The 13,301-nt window shown below is 37.2% G+C and overlaps 1 protein-coding gene across 4 annotated transcripts in view; it reads left to right on the top strand.

Annotated features, from left to right (window-relative positions):
* The window catches only part of ERC1 (ELKS/RAB6-interacting/CAST family member 1), an 871,748-nt gene that overhangs the window by 194,027 nt on the left and 664,420 nt on the right, over positions 1-13,301 (top strand). For all 4 annotated transcript variants that reach the window (XM_053718843.1, XM_053718844.1, XM_053718845.1 and 1 more), the window contains exon 3: positions 2,110-2,523. In XM_053718843.1, coding sequence (XP_053574818.1) covers positions 2,110-2,523 — 414 coding nt within the window. The remainder of the gene's footprint in view (positions 1-2,109; positions 2,524-13,301) is intronic.

Here is a 13,301-nt window from a genome sequence, read left to right on the forward strand (position 1 = left end):
ACAATGTTTTGTATTTGATCCATATATATATAGTCCATCTGGGTGTGTTTTTGTGAAAATGTATAGTTTTTCTTGCTTTTAAATAACATTTTGCTGACTCCTAACCAAGCCCCAAAGTTGTAGATGTATACTGATGTATACAGACTTTAGTTTGCTTCTGTTTGTATAATGGTTATTTTCATATGCAGGGTGGGGGTCTGCTCTTGGCACCTTTCAGTGGGTGTCCCAGCCTAACATTATAAACAGCTAAATTAGAAAATTCTAAGTAAGTTTAAAAAAAGGTTTTATAGTGGATTTTAGATCAGTATCTGTGCATATTCTTGATAAATGCAGTTCTATGAAAATTGGTTTTATATTGTCCCTTTAATAAAATAATTTGTTTTCTCTCTCTGTCTGATGGTCATTCTCCTTAATGTATTCTGGAACCCCAAAATAAAAAAAAACTGTTTCTATGGAGGTTTTCAGATATTTGTAAATAAAAAGATGAGCTGACAGCCATATTCATTTTTCTTCTATTTTCTTGCCATGCCTAGAAATATGTAGGAGTGGGGTAAGGAGTATGCAGCAACCAAGTAAAATAGAAAAATAAATAAACATGTTTGAGCACTATACATCACATTATAACAGGCCATCAAAAAGGCTTAGACACCCCAATGCCTCCTTATTGTAAAGCCCAGAAGCCCCCCTTTAAAATAAAGCCCCTATATAAGTTTTAATAGCCAGGTGATCGCCTGACATGAATGCATGTGCATTTATTTGAGCAGAGGCGCATGGGAGCCCGTGTGCAAACCAGTTTTATAAATATTCCAAAAGGCACTCATTTATATGAACATAACTTATTTTTTTCACTATAGAGTTTAGAAAAAAACAAAACGCATACTTGTGTTTACAACCTTATTTGTTCAAATTTTAATAAAAATGATTAAAAAAAACATTCACAAATTTAGTTGCACAGTTCTCGCTTCATGTTATATTCATAAAATAACATTAAAGTTTAACTCTTTTGGGTCTTCTGAAAAAAACCAATACATATATAATATGTCAGGGTTACTCACTGAAAATGGCCCACAGTGGGGATTAAATGTGATCGGCATGTAAAAACTCCAAAACAGCACAGGGTGAATCTCAGCAGTTGCAGGGTTAACTATCTCTGATATCAATACCTTGATTCCATGTTTTAATTAGACTAAATATCTCTTGTTGCTAGCGAATGTATTTCTGATTTTCAGTTTGTATAGATTTTCTTCCATCTGTTCTGATGCTATCTATTTATGTGTAAAATAAAACCAAGCTATTGGCATTTTTTGAAGTCATACTAATAGGACTGGTGATGATGATCGAGTCTGGCAAAGGGGTTATGGGGGCATATTGAATAATCCAATGGGGATTGTTAAAGTAAAAAACTTGTTACTTGAAAACCCACAAGTGTTTGTACTAAGCAAAATGAAAGATTTTATATTACAGTCTCAGAGTGTTTTATCCAAACCGATACCAAAGCTACATAACAGTACAATTTCACCTTCTACATATGCTTGTGGATTAGTAGCTACCACATTTGTGGGCGGAGTAATTGATCAGAGGCACTTAAGGGAATAGCATTGTTATCTTGTAAACAAGGTTACACGAGGACATATAGAAACATAACATCCCTAATACGGTCAAGCATTTTATGATTTCTTTAAAATATAAAATATAAATTGAATTGGATGTTCACACTATAGTCTTCACAAGCCTAACCCTTCTGTTCCTAACTGATAAGATGACATACTGCAAACAAATGATAGTTTACAATGACAGAGGCTAGTCTTGTCTGTTCCAGTCATTTTGGAACTTCCAAATAAAGAAAGTGATGGGAAGTTTGGCCTCTAAAAAAAATAAAAAATTGTTGCGAGCAGGGTGTTAATGCATCAAGAAAGTTTCACACTTGTCTGGTATGTTAATTTATTGTAAGACTACAGAAAAGTCTTTTAATTACAAGGTGATTCCATAGAGGCTCTGTATGACTAAACTTGCATTCTAACATAAATGTATTGCTTTTCTGCCCATTTAGTTTTCAAACACTGATTTATATAATTATTGTATCTAACCTTTACCTCTATCTTCTTCCAGCACCTACAAATGACGATCCAAGCTCTCCAGGATGAGCTTAGGATTCAAAGGGATCTAAATCAGCTGTTTCAGCAAGATGTGGGCCGTCCAAAGGAATCCTTTACAGGGGAACTAACCGAGGACAACTTCCACCATTTGCGTACAGAACGTGACCGCCAAGCCAAGGAGCTTTTCCTACTGCGCAAGACACTTGAGGAGATGGAACTGCGTATTGATACACAGAAACAGACTTTGAATGCCCGAGATGAGTCCATCAAAAAGCTGCTGGAAATGCTACAAAGTAAGGGAATCTCTTCCAAAATCATGGAGGAGGACCATGAGAGGACACGTAGGCTGGCAGAAGCTGAGATGCACGTGCACCACCTGGAGAGCCTACTAGACCAGAAAGAGAAAGAAAATAGTATTATTCGAGAGGTAAGGATGGAAGCTACAGGAAGATACAGTCAGGTTGAGCAGAATTCTGGGTTCATGAGTGAGAGGTTGAATAGATGTATACAAATATGTAAATAGTTAAAGGGACACTCAAGTCAAAATAAACTTTTATGATTCAGAAAGAGCAGCAGTTTTAAACACTTTTCAATTTATTTCCATTATCACATTTTTCACAGTCCTTTTTATATTCACATTTTCTGGGGAACAAGATCCTACTGAGCATGTGCTCAAGTGTATACGTAATCGTATACTAGTCTGTGATTGGCTGATGCCTGTCACATGATACAGGGGGCAGAAAATGGGAGGAAAAATTAATTTGTCAGAAATAAATCTACTGCTTATTTGAAATTCAAAGTAGGTGGGTGTTAATCATTGTCTTTTTATTATGCACTTGTTATTTATGCAATTCTACTGCATTGAGTGGTCCTTTAACTATTTTCTAGCCTACTTCTTCCTCTCACTTTTTGAACAGAGAATTATATATTTGTCTATTACCATAAAGTGTCCCCAAATACAGGTATTCCTAATTTGTCATTGCTGCCAACTGCCCTTTGGTTCAGTAAACATTCACCAGTGCTTCTTATACGTTGCTTGTTTTTTTTTGTCTTCGTATAATTTATAAATATTATATTTACAAGACACCATTTAAATAGTAAGCCATTTTAAGCCCTTGAGTGCTAATGACGGCTCTGAGCCGTCACAGAGTTTCCCACTCTGGTGCTAATGACGGCTCAGAGCCGTCACTAGCACTCTCCAAACTTGAGGGAGATCTGGGGGCTCCCACCCGCTCCTACCCCGGCGATCGGTGCTGCATAATGAAAGGCATCGCCGGGGCTTCCGTTTTGCGTGGTGACGTCACGCGCAATAAACGTGATGACGTCACCGCGCAACTTTATTTAACATTAACAATGTTAAATATAGGAGCAGGGGGCATGCTGCTTAGAAGCCTGTATCTCAGGCATCTAAGCAGCTACAGACCCCCAAGACCCACCGTTGGAAAGGTAATCGCCTAACCTTTCCAACTGTGTAAGTCTTGGGGATCTGAAATAAATAAAAAAAAGAAGTAAAAAAAAATATTTTTAAAAATATTAAATAAAAGCCCCTTTAAGAAAACCTTAGCACCCAGGTGGGAAAGTGCTTAGCACTCAAAGGGTTAATGGGAAAAGGTATTAAGCTGCAGATGGACCGTGCTCTCTTGTGCAATCCTGTCCCCTGCTCTTGTGCAAAAACTTGCACAACAACAGGGCTTCTTAAAGGACCACTAAATACAGTAAAATAGCATAGTCCTCAAATGCACAATAAAAAGACAATGCAAAAGCACTTATTTGAAATTCAAACTCACAAATGTCATTTTGTTACATTTTCTTCCTAATGCATCACGTAACAGCCATTAGCCAATCACAAAATGCATATACCTATATCCTGAGAATCTTGCACATGCTCAGTAGAAACTGGTGCCTCAGAAAGTGTGCATATAAAAATATTGTGCACATTTACATAATGGAAGTGAATTGCAAAGTTGTTTAAAATTGTGTGCTCTATCTGAATCACAAAAGTTTAAGTTTGACTTGACTGTCCATTTTTAAATTTGTGCATATAGTCTCAGAAACCGCTAATGCAGCTAGATACATTTACTTTATGTGTGACTTTTTTATAGCTCGAGCTGCCTCAACATTGTGGTAATATTACATCTCCATCCTCCTGGGTAGGCTTTTAGTCAGCGAATAATAGACTTATGAATCATTAAACTAAAAATGGAATTGCCCATAAAATGTTGATGGAGTAAAAAAACAAACAAATTGTGTAATGTAGTGTTGTTTTTTATTTTGTCTACTTTTCCTGTAATTTAAGTTTGTGGTTTTCTACTTGCAGCAGAAAAGCTGGAATGTACCCTGTATATTCCAAAACCCTGAACCTACAACATTCTACACAGTGATTTCTTGACCCATACATGAGTTTGCAATGTTTTTTTTTTTCATTTTATTTTGAACTCTGCTATATACTATGCATATACAAGGGCTGAAAAATGTAATTGCAGTCTACTTGTCAGGGGAAAATAGCTACTAGTGCACTCAATATAAATTGCTACTCTACTCAGTGTTAGATATTGGCTGATTTTCTTTATTGTCCGTTTTCTTACTAGTCTGCAACTTGTGGAATTTTACAGCCTTGCACTTATATAAATGATTAAATATTTACACTAATATTATTATAAGCAGTTATCAATCTAGGATTCGACCTTTCGAACAGAAACTTTAAAGATCTATTGGTTTTATGTAAAAATTGTTCTTTGTCCCATGCTCCCTAGAGCAGCCAAACATCAAAATCACTAACCTAGGTTTTAAACCAGCATTTGCATTTATTTATTTTCTCTTTAGGCAACGTTGGGCAAAGCACAATTTTTACACAAATCCATGAGGAGCTTATTGCCCCTTTAAGCTGCTGATGTGAGCCATGTTGGTCTGGTACCAAGCCAGCATTCAACATTATCTCAAAAGTGTTAAAGGGATAGTCTAGTCAAAATTAAACTTTTATGATTCAGACAGAGCATGCAATTTTTAGCAACTTTCAAATTTACTCCTATTATCAATTTTTCTTTGTTCTCTTGGTATCTTTATTTGAAAACGCAAGAGTGTAAGCATAGGAGCTGGCCCATTTTTGGTTCAGCACCTTGGTAGCACTTTCTGAATGGTGTCTAAATGTAGCCACCAATAAGCCAGCGCTACCCAGGTGCTGAACCAAAAATGGGCCGTCTCCTAAGCTTTCTTTAAAATAAAGATACCAAAAGAATGAAGAAAAAATTAATAGGAGTAAATGAGAAAGTTGCTTTAAATTGCATGTTCTATCTGAATCATGAAAGTTGAATTTTGACTAGACTATCCATTTAAATGTGGTTATAATCTGGATTCCAGCAATTGTAGCTGTGATTTATTGTACATGAATGTTTTTGTAGCAGAAGTGTGGCACACATCAGTAACAAACTTACAGTCATTAAACTGTGAGGGACACACTTTTCTTATAGACAAACTCATTATGGTAAGCTGCATTGCATTAATAATAAAGGCGCCCTAATATTTTTAAATAGTAATTTTACACAGCTGTACCTGCTAGAGTATTGTTGTGATATCATTGCACAGTTTATTTTGTATTTGACCTGGCATTTAATAGTGTTGAGTACTGAGAGATCAGTAAAGCAGAGGTTAATGTGCCCGGCTCTCCACAGTGCTACATGCACGGGATGGATGTAACAGACGGCTGCTTTCTTGTTTCCATGGAGACCGTTGCCATGACTGCACCGGGTGTCAGATAAATGCTCTATCCTCTGCTGTAAATAGCAATCAGGGAGCAGGCAGCGAAACTGGAGAAAGAAGACTGAAATGGGTGTAATCTCAGCTCTGCAAATCCATAGCTCTTAAAAAGGTTCAGCCATTCCTAAGGCATTTATGGTAGTGACTTATAAAGTGGATCAAATCTTGGTGATTTTCTTAGACATCTAGGTCGTTGAGACCTCGGCTGCTATCATATGCCATGATTAACCTCTTAGCTCACAAAGAGGGCTGCAACAGAATGCTCTTTAATGTGCTATCTTGTTAAAAGGATACTAAACCCAAATGTTTTCTTTCATGATCAATTTTGCTTTGTTCTCTTGCTATCTTTATTTAAAAAGCAGGAATGTAAAGCGTAGGGGATGGCCTATTTTGGGTTCAGAACCTGGGCTACTCTTGCTTATTGATGGCTAAATGTAGCCACCAATAAGCAAGGGTTATCCAGGGTGCTGAACCTAAAATGGACCAGCTCCTAAGCTTTACATTCCTGCTTTTTAAACAAAGGATAGCAAGAGAACAAAGAAACATGGGTAATAGGAGTAAATTAAACAGTTGCTTAAAATTGCTGCTCTACCTGAATGATGATAGAAACAAATATGGGTTTAGTATTCTTTTAACTATGTTACATCCCAAAGCCTACTGAAGTTAGATAAAATAAAGTATAAATTAATATAACTGTAACCTAAAACATAATGACAGTATATGTCTGGAATTGTTTCATGCTATTACCATTTAGAAAAGGTTTTGTTTAAATAGGTACAGGCTCAAAAAAAAAGTATCGCTATCGGCATTCCTGTGATGAAATATTACTAATAGATAATTATATGGCACCCACCTCTTTCTGTAGTCTTCAGTCAACACCCCAGGTCAAATTCCTGTGACAGTGTTATAAGCCACTAGTATGTCACAGCGTGGGTGCTGAGTATCTCAGTAGTTGTACTGTATCTTCTAAAGCAAAAGCGTTAATATATAGTAGATGGTTTCTGTGGTACACAGCAGAAAAGATGAAAACGTAAGAGCTATTAAACGGCGAGTGAACAGGGCTTCTCACAAATAGTTTGAATCAAGATCTAAAGAAGTAGTTTCCAAAGTGGGTTGTACTGCCCCCTGGGGTGCTGTGGGATTACTGAGAGGGGACCAAAAGGCATAAAGGTGGAAGGGGGGCACTGAGATTACCATAGGGGGCACTAGTAGGAAAAGGATACTAGTGGGCCCATCCAAGTATAATTATAATTTGTTGTGCTCTATCCTAGATGCACAAAACAACTTTCTCACTTTGTATTTGAGGTTTTACTAATCTTTGCTTTTTCTTCTTTGATAGTTTAGATTTATCAGCAACGTACACTTTTGCTCACTACGACAAATTGCAGCCACGTGTACTGTAGGATTGCATTCTTTGTTTGCCAGCGCTGTACATGAGCACTTTTTATTAATTAACTGCACAGTTTAGAATCATTGTTTAACAAGACCTGTTGTGCTCGTCTGAGTCAACCTTCTAAGGTCTGGTGGTGGACTACAATGACAATTTGCTAAGCAGATACACTTTCTCTGGTGCAGTAGTACAACTAAGGCCCAAACAAAGAAATCAACCTCAGATTTCCAACTCTGTCGATTTAAGACTCCTGCTAAGTGACGTAAACAGAGATTGGAATACTGGTATCGCTTCATCAGGCCCATCCATCGCATTAACAGTTTTTGAACAGTGAAGTAATTACTAAGGGCTAGATTACAAAGGGAGTGCTAATTTATTGCTAGACAGTAAACGGACAAATTCGCAAGCCCGCGGTAGCAATTAGCGCTCCTAAAATTGTGCCATAATTGCCCCCAAACTTAAGTGTAAGCTTCTATAATAATAAAAAAAAAATATTCTCTTTAATTTAAAAAACAAAGTGCACAAGGCAGTTTTTAGGGGTTAAAGTCAGCGGGTGTGAGGTGCCTTTACCTAGCAGTCTGTTGGCACTGTGTGTTCCCTGTAAATATATATGTATATACACATATAAACAAATATATATGTATATATTCATATTCCCGTTTTTGATTACCATATTTGCTTACCCCCTTCGCTGCACTAGTTCTCATGCCATGTCTCACGGCATGAGAACGAGGCTTCCATTGGAGCCTATGGAAGTGCGCTCTATTGAGCGCAAAGCTTCGTGCTACCCAGGTGCTGACCCAAAAATTGGCCGGCACCTAAGCCTACATTCCTGCTTTTCAAATAAAGATACCAAGAGAACAAAGAAGTTGATAATAGTAGTAAATTAGAAAGTTGCTTAAAATTGCCTGCTCTATCTGAATCATGAAAGCAATTTGGGTTTCATATCCCTTTAATTCTGCAGGATGTGTGCTAAACTCTGGGAGCAGTAGAAAATAAACACATTTGCAGGAAAAGTAAGCAAAATGAACAATGAAAGATTATTGGTTGTTATTTTCTATGCATTATTAAAGAGACATGAAACCCAGCATTTTTCTTTCAGGATTCAGATAGTGCACACAATTTTAAACAATTTTCTTATTTACATCTACAATTTTGTTTTGTTGTCTTAGTATCCTTTGTTGAAGGAGCAACAAGGTACTACTGGGAGCTAGCTGAACACATCAAATAAGCCAATGACAAGAGGCATATGTGTGCAGCCACCAATTAGCAGCTAGCTCCCAGAAGTGCTTTGCTGCTCCTGAACGTAACAAGATATTATTTTCAACAAAGGATAGCAAGAAAATGAAGCAAATTGGTAATAGAAGTAAATTAAAAAGTTGTTTTAATATTACATGCTCTATGTGAATCATGAAAGAAAAAAATCCTTGAAGCTTTATATGGGTAATTCAAATTTGAGTTTAATATTTAGCTGATCACATTCATATGACTTTGTCAAGCCCTGCATTTTCCTGAAAGAATGTAAGGAGGCATGAAAGTCAAATTTAAAGTTAAAGGGGCAGTCAAGTCCAAAATAAACAACTTTCCAATTTACTTTTATCACCATTTTTTGCTCTGTTCTCTTGGTATTCTTAGTTGAAAGCTAAAGCTAGGAGGCTCATATGCTATTTTCTTAGACCTCAAAGGTCACCTCTTATCTGAATGCATTTTGACAGTTTTTCACCACTTGATTGCATTAGTTCATGTGTGTCATATAGATGACATTGAGCTCACGCACGTGAAGTTACCTAGGAGTCAGCATTGATTGGCTAAAATGCAAGTCTGTCAAAAGAACTGAAATAAGGGGACAGTTTGCAGAGGCTTAGGTACAAGTTAATCACAGAGGTAAAACGTGTATTACTATAACTGTGTTGGTTATGCAAAACTGGGGAATGGATAATAAAGCGATTATCTTTTTAAACAACAAAGCTTCTAGTGTTGACTGGCCCTTTAAATTAGAGGGTGCAATTTTAGTCAACTGTCCAATTTATATGGCAGCAAATGTAATGCAATGTGTGCAGCCTCTGAATAGTTTATGTAAGTAATATAAATAAGTTTTCCATATGTGAATGTTAAATTGTTTTCTTAATTTACTGCCATAAGGAATAAAGGAGAACGTTTGCTTAGTCAGCAGATGCTTTTGTTCTCTGACTGTTAGATTTCAAGATCCCTAGTTGTAAGGAAGTCAATGTATAATCAACTAGCCAGAATGCCAGAGTAAAGAAACTTAAATAGGAGACATTGGAATAAACCGGTCTCTGTAGCAGGAAGCGGTGCTGCCCTCTGTAAAAACCTTAATGAAGAGGTTTAGAAGAGGCTTAAAGGGACACTGAACCCAATTTTTTTCTTTTGTGATTCAGATAAAGCATAACATTTTAAGAAACCTTCTAATTTACTCCTATTATCAAATGTTGTTCATTCTCTTGGTATCTTTATTTGAAAAGCAAGAATTTAAGTTTAGTTGCCGGCCCATTTTTGGTGAACAACCTGGGTTGTTCTTGTTGATTGGTAGATAAATTCATCCACCTATAAAAAAAGTGCTGTCCAAAGTCTGAACCAAACAAAAAGCTTAGATGCCTTCTTTTTTCAAATAAAGATAGCAAGAGAACGAAAAAATTATAATATGAGTAAATTATAAAGTTGCTTAAAATTGCATGCTCTATCTGAATCACGAAAGAAAAAATTTGGGTTCAGTGTCCCTTTAAGAACTCGGGGACCATAAGCAGAAGGAACAGGACAGTTAATGATTATCCTTTAGAAATTGGCCTGTTACGTAGCATATGCTAGTGAGCCATCTAGTGGATAGTTTAGGGTTTTGCATTTATGATAACACTGCCTATTTGTGACTGCAATAACACAATTGGAACATGATATGAAAACGCATGAAAAAAAACGGATTTGTTTTGCAGTTTTAATCTCTGAGAGAGCTGCCATAGGGCTAGATTACAACTGGAGCGCTATTTATTTCCGCGCTCGTGCTAACTGTGCTCAACTTCGGCTTTTTGCAAGTTGAAAGTAAAAATATTTTGCTTGTGCACTAACCCAAACTGCGCAAAAAGCCGAAGTTACAATATTGCAACTGCGTTAACGTATTTCTCCATAGACTTCAATGGAGTGCAAAAAGCAGAAAGAAAAAAAACACCACATAGCCCACCGCAAACTACCCTACTACACTTTTAACCCCTAAACCGCCACACCACACACCACTACGCTACAATATTAACCCCTAAACCGCCATAACCCTCATCGCAAACTACCTGCTAACAGCTAACCCCTCCTAACACTCCCTATGTTATTAAAAAATAAAACCTAACATTACATAAAAATAAAAAACGTAACATTACACACAAAAAAACTACCATCACAGAAAATAAAAAAAAACTAAAATTACAGAAAATAATAAAAACATTACCAAAAAAAATAAAAAAAAAAAACAGTTACTCCTATTCTAAAACTATAACCCCCATTAAAAACCCCCACCCCAAAATAAAAAACCCGGTACTAACACTAAAACTTACTATAGCAATATCCCTTAGAAGGGCTTTCTTCTGTTAAGTGTGATCAGTCCACGGGTCATCATTACTTGTGGGATATTAACTGCTCCCCTACAGGAAGTGCAAGAGGATTCACCCAGCAGAGTTGCTATATAGCTCCTCCCCTCTACGTCACCTCCAGTCATTCTCTTGCACCCAACGACTAGATAGGATGTGTGAGAGGACTATGGTGATATATTTAGTTTTTATATCTTCAATCAAAAGTTTGTTATTTTATAATAGCACCGGAGTGTGTTATTCCTTCTCTGGTAGAATTTGAAGAAGAATCTACCTGAGTTTTTCTATGATTTTAGCCGGAGTAGTTAAGATCATATTGCTGTTTCTCGGCCATCTGAGGAGTGAGGTAAACTTCAGATCAGGGGACAGCAGGCAGATTAATCTGCAAAGAGGTATGTAGCAGTTTATTATTTTCTGACATGGAATTGATGAGAAAATCCTGCCATACCGTTATAATGTAAACTCAGCCTTGAATGCAGTAGATGTAGCTGATATCAGGCTGTCATGTATGTATATTTTACACTTCAGTTTTCTGGGAAATGGTACTTCTCTGGCTTTTAAACTGTATACATAGACTTAACCTATTTTGCAGGGACTTGCAATAGGTTTTAAATGACAATTAATTATTGAGGTAAAATGTTTTTTTGCTGGCATGTAAAAACGTTTTTTTCTCTGAGGTACTGGGTGAAAAAATGTTTTGGGCACTTTTTTTCCACTTGGCAATAGTTTTGATTTAAATTAGAGCAGTTCACTGATCCCTCTCACTGTTATGTGTGTGGGGGAGGGGCCATTTTGGTGCTTTCACTATGCATCAGAAAAACTCAGTCAGAGGTTCATTTTCTTCCTGCATGATCCGGTTCATCTCTACAGAGTTCAGGGATCTCAAGAGTCTTTTTTGAGGGAAGTAATCATACAGCAGAGCTGTGCTGATTGTATTGACTGTGATATAAAAAACGTTTATTTGTGTATTTTTTTTCTGCTGCCTGGGTTAGTTATCATTTGCTGAGGGGAACAATCCTTTGCTAAAACTGTATATTCTGACAAAGATTGATGCTATAACTTAATTATTTTATCTGTTATAATATTTTTCTGTGCTTCTTAAAGGCACAGTTCGTTTTCATATTATTTGTAAATTACTTTGAAAAGTATTTCCAAGTTGCTGTTTATTTGCTAGTGTGTTAAACATGTCTGATTCAGAGGAAGATATCTGTGCTATATGTGTTAATGCCAAAGTGGAGCCCAATAGAAATTTATGTACTAAATGTATTGATGCTACTTTAAAAAATAGTCAATCTGTACAAATTGAACATATTTCACCAAACAACGAGGGGAGAGTTATGCCGACTAACTCGCCTCACGTGTCAGTACCTGCATCTCCCGCTCAGGAGGTGCGTGATATTGTAGCGCCGAGTGCATCTGGGTGGCCATTACAAATCACATTACAAGATATGGCTACTGTTATGACTGAAGTTTTGGCTAAACTACCAGAACTAAGAGGTAAACGTGATCACTCTGGGATGAGAACAGAGTGCGCTGATAATGCAAGGGCCATGTCTGATACTGCGTCACAGTTTGCAGAACATGAAGACGGAGAGCTTCATTCTGTGGGTGACGGTTCTGATCCAAATAAACTGGACTCAGACATTTCAAATTTTAAATTTAAGCTTGAGAACCTCTGTGTGTTACTAGGGGAGGTATTAGCGGCTCTGAATGATTGTAACACAGTTGCAATCCCAGAAAAAATGTGTAGGTTGGATAAATATTTTGCGGTACCGACGAGTACTGACGTTTTTCCTATACCTAAGAGACTTACTGACATTGTTACTAAGGAGTGGGATAGACCCGGTGTGCCTTTCTCACCCCCTCCTATATTCAGAAAAATGTTTCCAATAGACGCCGCCACACGGGACTTATGGCAAATGGTCCCTAAGGTGGAGGGAGCAGTTTCTACTTTAGCTAAGCGTACCACTATCCCAGTGGAGGATAGCTGTGCTTTTTCAGATCCAATGGATAAAAAATTAGAGGGTTACCTTAAGAAAATGTTTGTTCAACAAGGGTTTATATTGCAACCTCTTGCATGTATTGCGCCTGTCACGGCTGCAGCAGCATTTTAGTTTGAGTCTCTGGAAGAGACACTTCAATCATCCACACTAGATGACATCACACACAAACTTAAATTCCTTAAGTTAGCTAATTCATTTATTTCAGATGCCGTAGTACATTTAACTAAACTTGCGGCTAAAAATTCAGGATTCGCCATTCAGGCACGCAGAGCTCTGTGGCTAAAATCCTGGTCAGCTGATGTTACGTCTAAATCTAAATTGCTTAATATTCCTTTCAAAGGGCAGACCTTATTCGGGCCCGGCTTGAAAGAGATTATTGATGACATTACAGGAGGTAAAGGTCATGCCCTGCCTCAGGACAAGGCCAAAGCCAAGGCTAGACAGTCCAATTTTCGTTCCTTTCGTAATT

The sequence above is a fragment of the Bombina bombina genome, chromosome 6 (genome assembly GCF_027579735.1).
Source record: "Bombina bombina isolate aBomBom1 chromosome 6, aBomBom1.pri, whole genome shotgun sequence".
Classification (NCBI taxonomy): Eukaryota; Metazoa; Chordata; class Amphibia; order Anura; family Bombinatoridae; genus Bombina; species Bombina bombina.